This window comes from Callospermophilus lateralis, chromosome X (genome assembly GCF_048772815.1).
Source record: "Callospermophilus lateralis isolate mCalLat2 chromosome X, mCalLat2.hap1, whole genome shotgun sequence".
NCBI classification, from domain to species: domain Eukaryota; kingdom Metazoa; phylum Chordata; class Mammalia; order Rodentia; family Sciuridae; genus Callospermophilus; species Callospermophilus lateralis.
In genome coordinates, this window is record NC_135325.1 from 105,806,705 (window position 1) to 105,823,583 (window position 16,879).

At 34.7% G+C, this 16,879-nt stretch overlaps 1 protein-coding gene across 3 annotated transcripts in view; it reads left to right on the forward strand.

Moving 5' to 3' along the window:
* Positions 1-15,779, forward strand: part of Slc25a14 (solute carrier family 25 member 14) — a 33,640-nt gene extending 17,861 nt beyond the window's left edge. For 2 of the 3 annotated variants that reach the window (XM_077106804.1, XM_077106805.1), the window contains 5 exons: positions 28-123; positions 6,335-6,459; positions 7,252-7,387; positions 14,350-14,430; positions 15,347-15,779. In XM_077106804.1, the coding sequence (XP_076962919.1) occupies positions 28-123; positions 6,335-6,459; positions 7,252-7,387; positions 14,350-14,430; positions 15,347-15,388 (480 nt within the window). In that variant the 3' untranslated portion in view covers positions 15,389-15,779. Of the gene's footprint in view, positions 1-27; positions 124-6,334; positions 6,460-7,251; positions 7,388-8,743; positions 8,798-14,349; positions 14,431-15,346 lie in introns of those variants that run through there. The other variant, XM_077106806.1, reaches the window with a different exon arrangement.
* Positions 15,780-16,879: the final 1,100 nt, after the last annotated feature.

Below are 16,879 nucleotides of genomic sequence, written 5' to 3' on the forward strand. Positions count from 1 at the left end.
AAACAATGGTCACATCTTGTATTCTAGATTCGAATGCAGGCTCAAGGAAGCTTGTTCCAGGGAAGCATGATTGGCAGCTTCATTGATATATACCAACAAGAAGGCACCAGGGGTTTGTGGAGGGTGAGTACTCTTTTCCTGATATTGTTCTATACTCTCAGTTCCTAGAATTTGCAAGCAATACTTTTTTATATAAGGCCATAAAATTGTAAATTATAACCTCCCCCAAACAAAGTAAGAAGCTCCTGGGATGTGAGGGGGTTGGTTGGGGTTGTGGCTCAGCGGTCGACTGCTCGCCTAGCACATGCGAGCCCTGGGTTTCATCCTCAGCACCAAATAAATATAAATAAATAAAATATAAAGGTATTGTATCCAACTACAACTAAAAAATATTTTTTAAAAAGAAGCTCCTCATCACCAATGAAAGGACCAATATTTATCAGTGATCTTTATTTCTGCTTAATGTTTGAGGGTTGTATATATGGGGAAAGGTATTGCATTATTTTTGGTTTGTTTAAATTCACAGTGAATTTAGTTCTTCAAAGTATTTTTTACTAGTTTTGTAGTGACACACAATCTTGGTCTATGATGGCCTCTGTAGTGCTTATGTTTAAAAATTGTTACTTAAAACAACCTTTTTAACCTTATAAAAAGTACAATGTACTGTAAAATATTGAGAAGATACAGAAAAGTAAAAACAAAAATTACAGTGGTAGTCCCACCACCTAGCAATAATAACTGTTAACAATTCGTCATATTATCTTCCAGCTTTCTATTCTTTTTTAAAATTTTTTTTAAACTTTATTTTTTTATGTGGGGCTGAGGATTGAACCCAGTGCCTCACACATGTTAGGCAAGCACTCTACCACTGAGCCACAACCCCAGCCACAGCCTTCTATTCTTTACTGTTTGTTGTCATTATTGCTATAACTTTTTAATCTGTGTTAATTACTAGATATTGTAATAGTAAATAAGACTACTTATAAACTATGCAGAGAGAATGTATGGGAAACCCATTAATGACTTCTAAATAAAAATGAGAGCTTTGCTAATATTCTTCCTTTATATTTTCCACAGCTACTTGTTATTAAAAATTCAAACATAGACATTGAAAGAATTGAGCTATGAATGCTACTTATGCATGATCTCATGACCTGGACTAAATGACTGGTAGAATTTGAACATATTAGTTTTATTTATGTATATATATATAAACACACCCACTTTTTAATTTTTGCAAAACTAGATGAAAGGGCTGGGGTTGTGGCCCATTGGTGCGGCTCATCTAGTATGTGCGAGGCCCTGGGTTTGATCCTCAGCACCACATAAAAATAAATATATAAAGTGAAGGTATTATGTCCAACTACAACTAAAAAATAAAATAAAATATAAAAACCATGTGAATGTAAGTTGTAGGCATTATGGTGCTCCCTTGAATACTTCATTATGTATCTCCTAGAATATGAACATTCTCTTATACAATAAAAACACCATTATCAAATGAAAGAAAGTTGACAATAAATCCCTAATACTTAATATGCATTTTATGTTAAAAATCTCTCTATTGATGAGATCAGACTAGTTTTCTTATAGGATGTATTTAACTAGTTCCTCTGTTCCTTATATTTACAATAAGCTGAACGTTGAGACCATTGGCTTGATTATATTCATGTTAAGCATTTGTGGTTAGAGAGATTCATAGATGATGCTGTGTTTTTCATGTTGCATCATAGCGAGAGGTGCATAAAGTTAGGTTGTCCCATGATTAATAGTGCTAAGTTTGATGACTTGGTAAAATGATGTTCACCAGGTCTTGCTGTTATAAAAGATAATTTTTCCCTTTGCAATTAGCAAGTAATCTGTGAGGGGATCTTCTGGCAACATTTATATAATACTTCATAACTGGACATACTTTTATGATCCAGGCTAGTTGGATGATTCTGGCACATAACAAAGAAGCAAAGTACATTGTGTTGTGTATTCTTTTGAGATAGACATAATCTTTCATGTTATGATCATAGCATCCATTAATGATCCTTAAAGTTTGCTCTTTGATCACAGCATGGTGTACTTTCTTGATTAGTCTACCTTAAAACCAGAAAATAAAACTAACTAGAACCTTTTCGTAAACTGATTCCAGGTGACAAAGAGCATAGATATTTTTCAAGGGAGCATAGATATTTTTGTCAAGGGAGCATAGATATTTTTATTTTTAATTGTGGTAAAATCTACATAAAATTGATCCCTTAACCATTTGTATGTGTATAGTTCAGTAGTGTTAAATACATTCACATTGTTGTGCAGCCAGTCTTCAGAACTCTATTTTACAAAACTGCAACTCTGTACCCATTAACAACTCCATGTTTCCCTTACCCCAAACCCCTGGCAACCCCTATTCTACTCTCTTTCTATGAATTTAACTAGTCTAGATACCTCATATAAATAGAATTATATAATATTTGTCCTTTTGTGAGATTTCACTTAGCATAATGTCATTAAGGTTCATCCAAATGGTAGCATGTATCAGCATTTCCTTCCTTTTTTAAGACTGAATAATCCCATTGTATGTATATATCACATTTTGTTTATCTATTCAACCATTCGTGAACACTTAGGTGGCTTCACCTTTTGGCTATTGTGAATAATACTGCTATGTAAATGGGTATGCAAATATATCTTTGAGACCCTGCAGTTAATCTAAAAAAATTTTTTATAGTTGTAGATGGGCAGAATGCCTTCATTTTATTTGTTTATTTTCATGTGGTGCTGAGGATCTAACCAAGTGCTTCACACATGCTAGGCAAACTCTCTGCCACTGAGCTACAGCCCCAGCCCCTGCAGTCAATTCTTTTGGTTATATATCCAGAAGTAGTAAATCTTTATTTAGTTTTTTTAGGAACTGAATATAGCTACTTTTATGATCCAGGCTAATTACATGATCAAGGCATGCAATGTAGAGAAGCAAAAAACATTATATCATGTATCCTTTTTGATGCAGACATATTTTAAACACAGAAATATTTTCTTTTCAACAAAGAACTATGCTTATGATTTTCTTCAAATGCATGGTTTATTTTCCTGCTTTGATTGTAACATGGGTACCAGAAACATTTCATTTTCTTCCTAATTCCATTGTAAGAAAAAAATAGTAGGAGTATAATAACAAAGTATAACCAGAACTTCAGTCAGAGTTGGAGAACCAGTGGTGAAGGCTGTGGTTTGAACTACAAAGCACCAGCTACTTTGAAAGAGGACAGTTTCTTCTTAGCTCTAGCTGCCATGTATTGATGGTAAGCCCAGTGTGGCCAAGTTTTCTAGCCTTTCAAGAAAATCTAGAAATGTGCATTTCTATGTAAAGTATCCTAATTTTTCACATATTGACAACTTCTGAATTTTTAAAAATGTTCTGTGGGCCACACAAAACATGTCTGTGGCCTAATTTCTACCTGTGGGTCCCAGTTTGGGGCCTTACTGTTTACAAGTAGTCTTCTGGAGACATCATCCTATTTAACAGTGAAGCAGGTGAAAGAGTCACAGAGGAAGGCACTGTTTGGCCAGATTATCAGAATCAAGCATTTCAGCATAGTTATATCACTTCTACTTTATAAATTGAGTTTGGGAATTTAGAAGAGATTGAACATTTTAATATTAGAGTTATTCCAGAAAGCAGTTATCCTCCTGGTATGTTATTTTCAATTTTTAAAATTCATTTATATATTTTCATTAATTCCCCAGCTTTATTGAGGTATGATTGATAAAAAAGTATTCATATTTAAGGGGTGTAATTTTCAATTTTAATGATAAACAATTATAAAGGTAAAATATTTAATTGTGAAAATGAAAAATATGGTATTTGCCGGTAAATAGATGGAATTGGAGACTATTACGCTAAGTGAAATAAGCCAATCAAAAAAACCCCTAAGTCTGAATGTTCTCTCTGATATGTGGATGTTAACACACAATAAGGGGAAGGGGAAAGAAGAATCGAAGTTTATTGGATTAGACAAATGGGAATGAAGGGAAGGGAGGGGGCATGGGAATAGGAAAGACAGTGGAATGAATCAGACATAACTTTCCAATGTTCATATATGAATACACAACCAGTGTAGCTCCACAACATTGTTAATCACAAGAATGGGATTCTAATTAGGGTAAGTTGTACTCCATGTATGTGTAATATGTAAAAATACACTCTACTGTCATGTATTATCTAAAAAAACCAAATAACATATATAAAAGGCATAAAAATGAAAGTTAATTTATCTGTTTTCCTAACCCCAGATGTGTTTTCTTCTAATTCTTTCTAAAATTTGGTGTATGTGTGTATATGTATACCTTTTTCCCTAAAGTTAGAATATTACTATATATAATTTCATGTCTTGCCTTCTTTAACATTATATCATAAGCATATTCTTGTATCATTAATATTCTTTCAAATATGTGACTTTTAATGCTTTAGCAACCCTCTGTTATCTTGTGAGCTATGAAAGGAATATTGTGTTAGTGAGTAGATCACTGATACTGTTCCCACAGAACTTGTAAGGACTTGAAAGGGAAGTTTTGCTTTTCCTAGGCCTTTTTCCATAGCTGCTTCATACCTTTACTGTTACCCTACTGTGTGTGCATTCTGTACATCCTAAAATTCTATGAATTAAACTCAGAAGTTCTACTTTTCCTCACTGACTTTTGTTTCATGGTTTTATTTTTCATAGCAGCTTTTGCCTTTAAAGTATACAATGTAAGGCTTCTAGTATATTTATGTATTTGTGCAATGGTTACCACTGTCTTAATTTCAGAACATTTTCATTATCAAAAAGAAACCCCTGGGGCTAGGGTTGTGGCTCAGTGGTAGAGCGCTTGCCTAGCATATATGAGGCACTGGACTCGATTCTCAGCACCATATATAAATAAATAAAGGTCCATCAACAACTAACAAAATATTTTTAAAAAAACCCTACCCTTTAGTTTTCATTTTTTATTTCTCCCAGCCTTCCCAGCCCTATACAACTACTACTCTATTCTCCGTCCATATAGATTTGTCTATTGTAGATATTTCTTATAAATGGAAGCATATCATATATAGTCTTTTGTGACTGGCATTAACATACTGTTTTCGAGGTTCATGTGTGTTGCAGCATGTATCAATACTTTTTTTTCTTTGCAATGCTTGGGATGGAACCCAGGGCCTTGTGTGTGCTATGCAGGTGCCTTACAACTGAGCTATATCCCCAGTACTAGTACTTTATTTCTTTTTATGGCTGAATAATAATTCTACATTTTTGGTTTATACTTTCATCAATTTATGAATGTTTAGGTTGTTTTCTACTTTTGGCTATTGTGTCTAATGTCACTATGAACATTGGCTATACATTTTTGCATGAATATATATATTCATTTTTCTTGGATATGAACATAGTTATGAAATTGCTGAATCATATGGTAATTTTGTATTTGACATTCTGAGGAAATGCCAATTATTTCCACAGTGGCTGTCTCATTTTGTGTTCCCACCCCAGCAGTGTATAAGTGTTCCACTTTCTCCACATCTTAACCAACACTTGCTATTTTACTTTAAAAAAATAATTGTAGTCATCTTAGTTGCTGTGAAGTAGCATGTCATTATGATTTTGATTTGCATTTCCCTAATGACTAATGATGTTAAGCAACTTTTCATTTGCTTTTTGGTCATTCACATATTTTCTTTGGGGTAAGTGTCTTTAGATCTTTTGTCCATTTAAAAAATTGGATTATTTTTCTTTTTATCATGTGTTTTAAACGTTTTTTTTTTTTTTTTTTTTTCATTCTGGGTACACTCGTTCCTTATGAGATACATGATTTGCAAGCATTTTTTCTGATTGTGTGGGTTTCCTGTTCACTCTCTTGGTGGTGTCTTTTAAATCGCAATTTTTTTTTAAAGACAGAGAGAGAGAGAGAGAGAGAGAGAGAGAGAGAGAATTTTTAGTTTTCGGCGGACACAACATCTTTGTTTATATGTGGTGCTGAGGATCGAATCAGGGCCACACACATGCCAGGCGAGCGCGCTACCGCTTGAGCCACATCCCAGCTCCATAAATCGCAAAATTTTTAATGATGAAATCTGATTTATCTATTTTTGTCTCACGCTTTAGGTGTCATATCAGTGAATTTATTTTTAGTACAGCAAGTAAATTGGGAATATATAAGTTTTAGTCACTGATTTGAAAGAATGATCTCTGTATTTCAGACTTGGCTTTTTTCCCCCATACTTTTCAACTATTGATGTATTTTATTCACTTGGAGATTTATGTCACTCTCTTTATTTCCTTAGTGTCTAATGTTAACTTGTGTTTTGTAGGGTGTGGTCCCAACTGCTCAGCGTGCTGCCATTGTTGTGGGAGTAGAGCTACCAGTCTATGATATTACCAAGAAGCACCTGATATTGTCAGGAATGATGGGAGATACAATTTTAACTCACTTTGTGTAAGTAGGAAAGGTTGTACTTATTTTATACTTTTGGCAATTTGAGCACACAAAGCCTCAGTCACTGATTCACAGGTGAAATTAATAACTGTTAAATATGACCATAATACATTTGTCTCTCTTATTTCCAGCACTTCAAGACTTCTGCACATTTTGCATTTCAGAGAGATCCCAGATGCTATGAGCACTTGAGTACTGCAGAGCAGTGTGTAATACAGCAGCCTACAAGATGTTTATAAGATTTGCATATATTCAAATATAGACTCTATATGCTAAACTCATCTATTATTTTCCTTGGTTTATTTTATATCAGAAAGCAAACTTTTCTCAATGAGACTAAGATAAAAGGGTGAAGTTTTGTGGAGTCTCTGAATCTAAACCACATTTTTGGCTAAAGACTGTTGCTGATCTCATTTTATATTTTTTTAGTCCTGCAAACTTTATGATGTTTTGTAATTTAAATGTATTTGACATATTATGCTGTGGTTTGAAAATTATATGTAACTAATAAATAATGATTTACACTTCCTGCTTGGAGGTGTTGTTAAGCATATAAACTGTCTACTTTGAAAAAGGGGGCAAGTGTCAGATTGAAAAACTGATGGGATAACCTTGAATGATGTTTGTTTAGAAAAGATTTCCTTTTTTCTTTAGATTGTAATGAAAGGGCAAATGTCAGGTTTTATCTGATAGGTCTGAGTTATTGTACCTTTATGTTTGGCTTAATTTCTCTTTAAGTGAACAGGAGATGGAAGTGGGGACAATCTATTTTCTTAAAGTTTTCATCTTTAGTTCCAGCTTTACATGTGGCCTGGCTGGGGCTCTGGCGTCCAATCCAGTTGATGTGGTGCGAACTCGCATGATGAACCAGAGGGCAATCGTGGGACATGTGGACCTCTATAAGGGAACTTTGGATGGTATTTTAAAGGTATGCAAAATGTGGGTTTGGGTTACATTTTTGGTTTTCTTTGATATCTCAGATATTTTTTCAGTTCTTATTCTTAGTTGCTACATATCATTCTGAAGACAAAAGAACCATTATGTATATTATGTCGCCTCTCTAAGTCATTTCCAGGTAGAAAATCTGTCTTTTTGGCCACCTGCTGATGCTCGGTGGTCCTTAATATCATTATTCTAATTTCAGTGCTTAAGAATACAGGATAATTTTATTAGTAGTACCATGTAGAATTATTGATAGAAAAGACTTAACATATCTCACATTACCCACTTCAGATAAAACAGAGATTCTGTAATACAAATTCTGGTACTGAAAACAGCCCAGAAATCTGGTGCTTGATTTAAGTTCAAAATTGTTTTATTGTTCATATTTTGCTTTGAAAGTTTCTGCTGTTATGTTTTTATAAAGTTTAATATTATATAAATGTATTATATATATTTATTAGTAAAATCATTGCTACAGAAACAAACCTGGGGCTAAAATGTGGTGCTGCCATATTATTTCTCTGCTGTTATCAGATTCATTGAGCAATTATTATATATTAGGCACAGAGAAATAGCTATTACAAATGTACTGGTACTTCTACTAATCTAAGGGGATAAGCATGAAGCAGTGGGTCTTTAAAAGTTTTACATGCCTCATAAAGAAATAATTAATAAAGCCTGGTAAATGATAAACTCAGAGTTATGTGGGAGACAATTACAGTCCAATTTGGAAATTTGAAATAGAATCCCTGTAGATGGTGGTAAATTACATAATAACAACTCCCGTCTGTTTAGTACTTCATTGTGTGTCAGGAGCTGTCCTAATGAGACTTACATGTATTCCTTCATTTAATCCTCATCATTACCACGAGTTAGATACTGAAGCACTGAGGGATTAAGTAACTTCAGGGTTCCACATCTAATAAGTGGGAGTGCTGGGATAAACTTAGACCATTTGGCTTCCAACCGACCTTAGCTTCTACATTATGATGCCTTCCTCATAGTGGTAGCTAAATTTTGGCTAGGCTATAAAAGGTATTGAATGTTATGCTGATATGCTTGTACTTTTTTTTAACTTGATAGAAAAATATTTAAAACTTTTTAATCAGGTCACATTTACATTTCACTTTTTAATGTTTTTATTAATGTGTTAGAGTTATACATAGTAGTAGAGTTCATTTTTATTTATTCATAAATGCATAGAATATAATTTTCTCCATTTCAATCCCTGGTACTTCTGCTCATATTTGCATTTTAAATAGATGAATTGCCTTTAAAGAGGTGGGATCTAAGACAGTGGCTCTCAGTCTTTGATGAAAATTTAATCACTTGGGTTTCACAGGTACTGCATTTACCTTAGAACAATCAACTCCGGACCTGAAGTGTAAGACACAAGCATCAGTATTCTTAAAACTTCTCAGGCTGCTGCAATATTCATCCAAGGCTGAAGACTACTAATCTAAGGGGATAAGCATGAAGCAGTGGGTCTTTAAAAGTTTTACATGCCTCACAATCTGCAAGGCTTGTTAAAATGCAGTTATCTGGGCACTATCTCTAGATGCTGATTCAGTTGGTCAGCAATAGGACCTGAGAAGCTGTTCTTCTAACAAGTTCCCAGGCAACACTGATAATACTAGCCTGGCAACCACACTTTCAGAACTGCTGACCTAGAGATATGGAAGCTGACTGGACGGTTTTTATACTAATGTGAGCTAGAAGTGATAAAGGCCTTAACTTTAAAATGGTAGTGGGAATGTAGAAGGTGGTACAGAATTGAAAATAATGTAGTTGATAAAGTCAACAGAATTTGTTTGAGAAGTGTGGGAGAAAGGATATATCAAAGATGACTTTCAGATTTTTGGATTTGATGACCAGATGGCAATATTCATTGGCAGAGGCATCATAGGAAGGGGAATAGATTTTGTGGGAAACATCATAGTTGTGGATACTTAGTTTGATGTGCTCATGAGGAACACCCAGTGCATATGTATGGATATACTAGCCCTAAGATGGAAAATTTCATGGATGTAGATAAGACGTTGTGGGATCATTAGCATATAGGTGGTTCATAACCAAAGAGAGCAGGTAGAGGTGTTCTCAACCTTTTTGCCTTCCTAGCACACTGCAGCAGTATGTAATTCTTTCCAGTAATAATGATTCACTGAGGCAGTGGTTCTCAGACCCTGGGGAATTTAATTTGGCAAAAGTCTCCCTTGGTATTTCTGACATGTTCACCTCTCCATTTGACAGTCGTTGGAATAGAGAGAAGAGGAGTGGACTAAGGAAAGAACACTGGGGAACATCAATTTTTAAGAACTTAGTAGGTGATGACCCCAGGAAAGACAGTTTAAAAGATATGAGGAAACTTCGGAGAGAGTGATGTCATAGAAGCCAAAGGAGTAATGAGTTTCAGGAAGGAATGAGTCATGAGTTATTTAATGTCATATGCAATAGAGAGATATAGGATGATGAGGATTACAAAATATCTGTTGGATTTAATATTCTCTAAGTAAGGTTTCATGGATTGATGTTTGAACTGTATGTTGAACTGTGTGGATTACTGTGTGTTGAGGAATATGTTTAATCATTCATTCATTCAGTGAAAACAGTTTGTGTATCACATGATAGACAGTGTTCTAGGTTGGTATAGATATGTTGGTGAACAAAATGACACTTAAATTCTAATAGGAGGAGATAAACACATAGGAAGTGAGGATAAGTAAATAGGTATAAAGCACTCTTTCAAGAAGGTTGGCTAAGAGCTCATAGAAGGTAAAATAATATAAAAATAGCATTTATTGAATGCTTATTATGTGCCAGGCATTCAATATAGAGTATATGCTTTAACAAATCCTATGGAGAAGATATTATCTTTCCCTCTTTATAAATGAGGAAACTTTCAATCATAGTAGCTAAGCTTGGCCAGTAACTTGCCTAAGATACACAGCTAATGAGTGGCAGATCTGAGATTGACTCTAGGGTCTAATTCCAAAGTTTACTTACAACAACTATGCTGTGTTGTATCTGCAGAAATATATTTTTATATTGGTAGTACCTTTAAGTATTTATATGTGCTCACTCATTCATGTACTTGCTATGAAAGTGATTTTGTTTTATGTCATCATTATATATGATGTACCTTCCATATTATTTTGCATTTCCTCTTTTAGAGTCCTAAAACACTTTGGTAAGGAGTCATGCATTCATCTCTGACATAGTGAAGAATGGCTGCAAATCTCATCCTGTCACCCCTATCTAAAGTTCATTAGTGAGTCAAATGTGGTGGTATATACCTATAATCCTAGTGACTTGAGAGGCTGACTCCAGGCTCTCTATGATCCCTTTTCTCTCTTGTAGCCTTATTTATATCACCTTTATTTTACATTCCAGGCACACTAAAAATTTCCAGCCCTAGGTTTTCCTTTTCCCTTCACATGTTCACCCATACCATATACTACCCCAAATATATCTTTCACTTGGCCAGTTCCTAGTCATACTTCAGATCTCATTACTTTTTCAAAAAAGGTCTTCCCTGACCATTAAACTAGGCTATATATTCAAGAGTTTCTTGTAGTTCCTCTCTCATAGCATTTATTAATATTTTTAAAAATTTACATATCATTAAATTAACCCATTCAGTATTTAGTATACTTAGCATTTTAGCGTATCACAACGAGATATATCAACTTTAGAACATTTTTATAACCTCAAAAAGAATCCCTATATCCTTTAGCTTTCATTCCTTATCCCCCATCCATCTAGTTCTGAGCAGCCACTAACCTACTTTCTATCTCTATAGATTTTCCTCATCTAGATATTTCATGAAAATGGAATCATACAATATATAAATTTTTGACTGGCTTCTTTCACTTACCATAAATGTTTTCAACATATTACATGTTGTAATATATATCAGCACTTTATTCCTTCTTATTGCTGAATAATGTTGTGTGTTTCTGTTTATTCATATTTGTAATTGCTTTTAGTGTCTTCTGTCCTGGTGGAGTATAAATTCCATGAAGGCAGAGCTGTATGCATCTTGTTTATTACTTTTCCACAGCAAATTATTAAATGAACTAAGATATGTATCTTCATAAAGTATTCTGTGTCTATGCTTATCTACCAAAGTTCTTTTTTTTTTTTTTTTTTTTTTTTATCTAACCTCAGAGTTTTATTTCTGCAATCTGGTAAAACTTCACAAATTAGAAAGATTTAAAGATCTTTGGAGATTTTGCATACTCATCCCCAAAGTTCTTATTTTCACACATCTGTCTCAAACAAGAAAGTATCTTCCACTTCTCAAGTTTTGAAGGTGTTCACTATTTTGCAGATTTATAAGGATTTAGATGGTTGACAGAATTGTTAGAGACCATCAGCATTTGTTTCCCACAAATATTTGTTGGAAACTTAAATGGGGCAGACATGGTGGGGATGAAATAGTAAACAAGACAAACATAGTTCCTGCACTCTTGGAGATTGTATTTTAGTTAAGGGAGACAGACAATAAATACACATGTACACACAAATGGTATAATTTTAGATAGAAGTAAATATTATAAAGAAAATAGACCATATTAAAATATTCACTGGGTGCTTGGGAACTACTTCAGCTTAGATGGTCAAGAAAAACCTGTGAGGAAGTAACAAACTGACATGTGAATGATGAGGAGTTGGTGGCCATGTGTAGAACCTTGAGAAAAGCATTTCATAAACAAGGAGCAGGTTACAAAGGATCTGAGTTGGGAATAAGCTTGATATGTTCAAGAATTAGAAAGTAGGCTTGTGTGGCTGAGTATGGTGAGTGAAGAAGAAAGTAGTAGGAAGTGAAACTGGTGAGAGAGGCAGAGGCTAAATCATGTAAGTTATTGTGTGTCATTGCAGAGAATTTGCAACTAGAATGAAATCCACAAGAAAGCCATCTGAGATCTTTAAATGGAAAAGTGACATGATCTGATTTATAACTCTTAAATATTGTTCTGGTTTCTAGATAGAGATTTTAGACCAGTTAGGTATTCCAGGTAAGAGAAGATGGGATTATAATGTATCTCTGAGGTCCTTTGTCATTTATTGACAATTCTAGGTTATCTTCATCTAAGCTTTTGTTTTGAGTGATTTTCAAATTTTTCAGCATTAGTTTTGGCCTGAGACCTTCAGAATTTGCTAAAGATCCATCGATGTCAACATTACCACTGTGTTTCCATAAATAGTACCCTTATTATATTATTCTTTGTTTCTTCCAAAATTGATTAGTAAGGATAATTATCTCTAGTGTTCTTAAACTGTAAGGGGAGATAGGGATATTTGTAAATCTGGCTTCTCATATTGTCTTATCCAAATACATCCACTTTTATATAGTGTTAAATTTCACTTCATCAATTCAAAGGAAAAATAATATTTTTCAATATCTAACACAATGCCTAACACATTGTATTTACTTAATAGATGCTTGTCTGATATAACAGACAAGTATCTATTAAATAACAGTTAAAAAAAACTATAAAATAACAGTTTCTGCTGGCAAAATTCAGCACATACCAACAGTTTATGAGCTTAAGTATACATAATTTATCATTTAGATCTTATAACCACTTGGTCTATACAGAGATCCCCCCATGCACCATATTGTACAAAGCAGGAAACTGAAACAAAGCAGTTTACATTGTTCCTTCTGTAATCCTGAAAGCATTCATATGAAATAAACCATGGGGTCACACAGAATTTACAATGATGGAACAATGAGTTGTCCAACTCCCTATGGACTTATACCCTGTTTTACTTTTCTTCATAGCATTTGTTCCTAGTTATCATATATATCAATTTGTGTATTTGCTTGTCAGCCCCACTAGAGAATATGTACTCAATGAGGGGAGGGACTTTGTAAGTTATGTACTGCAGTGCTTTAAAACAACAAAATATTGCTACTTTGGAGTTTTTGTGGATCAGGAATTGGGAAGTAGCTTAGCTAAGTGATTCTAATTTAGGGTCTCAGAGGAGATTGTAGTCCACATGTCACCTACGACTGCAATCATATAAAGGTTTGACTGGAGCTAAGATATCTACTTCAAAGACTGCTCATGTGGGCTGTTAACTGGAAGTCTTATTTCCTTACTGTGTAGGCCTTTCTTCATGCCACAGTGGCTGCTTTCCTTCAGAGTGAATGATTTAAGATCATAATAAGGCAGATGCCTTATATATATATGGATATTTTTATGATACTATATTGAACCCAAAAGCACTCTTATCACTGAGCTACACTCCCCAGCCCTTTTATTTTATTTTTATTTTTAAAAAAATATTTATTCTTAAGTTTTAGATGGACACAATATCTTTATTTTATATTTATGTGGTGCTGAGGATCGAACCCAGTGCCTCATGTTTGCTAGGCAAGTGCTCTACCATTGAGCCACAACCCCAGCCCCCCTTTTTATTTTTATTTTGAAATAAGGTCTCACAAAGTTGCCTAAGCTGCCCTTGAATTTGTGATCTTCTGTTCTAGTCCCCTAAGTATCTAGGATTACAGACATGAGCCTCTGTACCTGGCTCTAAAATATCTTAAAACCTAGCAAGGGAAGTGACATGTGTAAACTACTGTCATATTCTATTGGTGACAGAGCAGTCCTGATACATTATGGGTGAGGGCTTCACAAGGTCATGAATAACCTGAAGGTAAGTTTTATTAAGGGCCATCTTGGAGGCTGGCTACCACAGGCACTATTTGTGTACTATTCTATTTCCAGCATCAAGAACAGTGCCTTGCATATGTTAGGTGCTTAGTAAATATTTGTTGAATAAGTGGGTAGATGTCTTTAGACTACTTATGAATTCAAAGTGTATTTTTAGAAAAAAAAACATTCATGGAGCCATAAGTTGCTGGGGTAGGGATGGAAAATGATTGTCACATGTAAAGAGAAAGGGAATTTACTGTTTTTTGTTATATCTTTCCTTCAGATGTGGAAACATGAAGGCTTTTTTGCCCTCTATAAAGGATTTTGGCCAAACTGGCTTCGACTTGGACCATGGAACATCATTGTATCCTTTTCAAACATGAGAATGAAAGCAGATTTTTCAAGATCCCAGATAATTCTAGGCTATGGGAAGGAAAATTTGATTATGAAAGTAAATAAGTAAGAAACTCAAGCATCCTAATGAAGACCATTGAAACTAAATATAGAGAACTAAATATAGGAACTAAATATAGAGAAATAGCTTTTAATTGGAGGCTAATACAAACTAACTTGTTTTCCTATTCAAATCAAAATGACTACAAACACAGCCAATCTGGAAGGGACTATGAAGTTTTTAGAAGCCCTGATGGGAGATGCCCACAGGAAAGTTCATGCTGAGGTGGTCTGGGTTTCCTACTCCTAACTATAGGACTAAAATAGCTGGGAAATAATAACAGGACAGAAAACATTCATAGAGTGAAGAAATCCACAAGAAATTTCCTTGTGGGTGAATTGCCCTCCTTTAGCTGTGCAGAGCCATGTATTGGGCGCTGTGTGTGGTGCTTTGTGAATAGTCATGAGCACCACAGGGTTGAAAAGTAATTCCCTCCCTATGGGGTCTGTAGGCTGACAGAGATATTATCTCTTTCCTGAACTCTTTGAAATTCCTCTAATCACCTAATGTGTATAACAATTATTCTAGCATGAAATTATACATTGTCCTTGATGTTCTTGGGTATTGTGTATGTTCTCTTTGTCCCTAAGTATATTAGGATTTTAATCTGTTTAATTCCTAAATGCCAGCAATCATAGTGGGCACATGGTAGGTACTCAGTGCATCTTTGATTTGACAGGTATTGTTTTAAAAAAGACTTTTAAGCCAATGCATCTTAGAATAGCACAGACTAAGTACCTTAATTTAAGAGAATGTAATGCACAATTTTAAAACTGGATTTGGCTTTCATCATCAACTGAGAGATCTTCCATGACTTTTTCCTCAGTTTTTTATTACATATGAGCAACTCAAGAGGCTTCAAATCTAAGAACTGAATATGTGTGAGCCTGGCTTTGCCAGCCTTTCTATTCTTTTTCTTTTTCCTTTTTCGTGTTATAATGTATTTTGACAAAGTTGTGTTTACTGAACCAATGGTCTCCCAAAGGCCTCCTGATGGAAGAAAAAAAGGATGGTTCAAAGTTGTTTATGTGTTTGTGTTATCATGTTAACTTTTCCCTGAGAGGAGTGTTAACATTGAGACTCTGGCCCCAGATTGGTATCTTCTGTGAAGATGGATACTGATGGGTGACATTCAAAATGGCCTTCTTTTCAAATGTTGGTTAAATGTAGTTGCTTAGCCCCAGGTTTGGGCTAGAGCAGAAGGCATAGGCCAGGACGGTTACTGCTATGAATGTTATAGACCTTGGTTCTCATTAAAGTATTTATTGGCAAAATCACTTTGACTTTGTCTTTATTTACTATTTTCTATACTATTTTATGCCAACTCTTTTTTTATATCTTTATTTATTTTTAAGTGGTGCTGAGTATTGAACCCAGTGCCTCACATATGTGAGGCAAGCATTCTACTGCTGAGCTATCGACCCAGCCCCCTTTATGCCAACTGTTTAAGTTACATTCTCCAGAAAGTGATAAAAAGAAGGTGAATATGAAATTGAGACTGTACTCTTTTTTAATATTTATTTTTTAGTTGTAGTTGGACACAATACCTTTATTTTATTCACATATTTTTATGTGGTGCTGAGGATTGAACCCAGGGTCTCACATGTGCAAGATGAGCGCTCTACTGCTAAGCCACTACCCCAGCTCCAAGAGACTGCACTCTTAAAGCACACATTTATGGGAATAGAATAAGTGTTTTGTGTTTTCCCACTGCTATTCATTGTCATAATGCCACTCACTGCTAAACACCAGGCAAGTAGCTATTTCCTAATCATGAATGAGGAAGCAAGTGGCTCATTTGGAAGTTCCTACAGATAAAATGTTAAAAGAGGCATTAATAGGGAAGAAGTTCTGGCTACTGTCTTGTAATACAACATTGCCTGGCATATTGCAGTCACTCAAACATTGGTGGAATGAATAGTATAGGTCTTCATCTTTATTGTTCATTCTTTTTTTTAATTTTTGTAGTTGTAGACCGAGAGCATGCCTTTATTTTATTTGTTTCATTTTTATGTGGTGCTGGGGATCGAACCCAGTGCCTCACACATGCTAAGCAAGCATTCTACCACTGAGCTCCAGCCCCAGCCCTGTGGTTTTTAAGCTCACATTATGGTGGGAGAACAGATGTGTAAATAAGTAATTACAATAAATTCTGAGTACCATGTGAGGGATGAACAATGTTCTATAGGAACACGGAAGAGAAACAGCTACAGGGGATTTGCCACAGGTTCATAATCGAGGTGACATTTGAGCTGAGTCAAATGAAGATTAGATCTTACCGTGTTGATGAGGCATTATACATTCTGACAAATGTTTAACATGTTTCTACAATTAGAAAATCATATAGAATGATTTAACT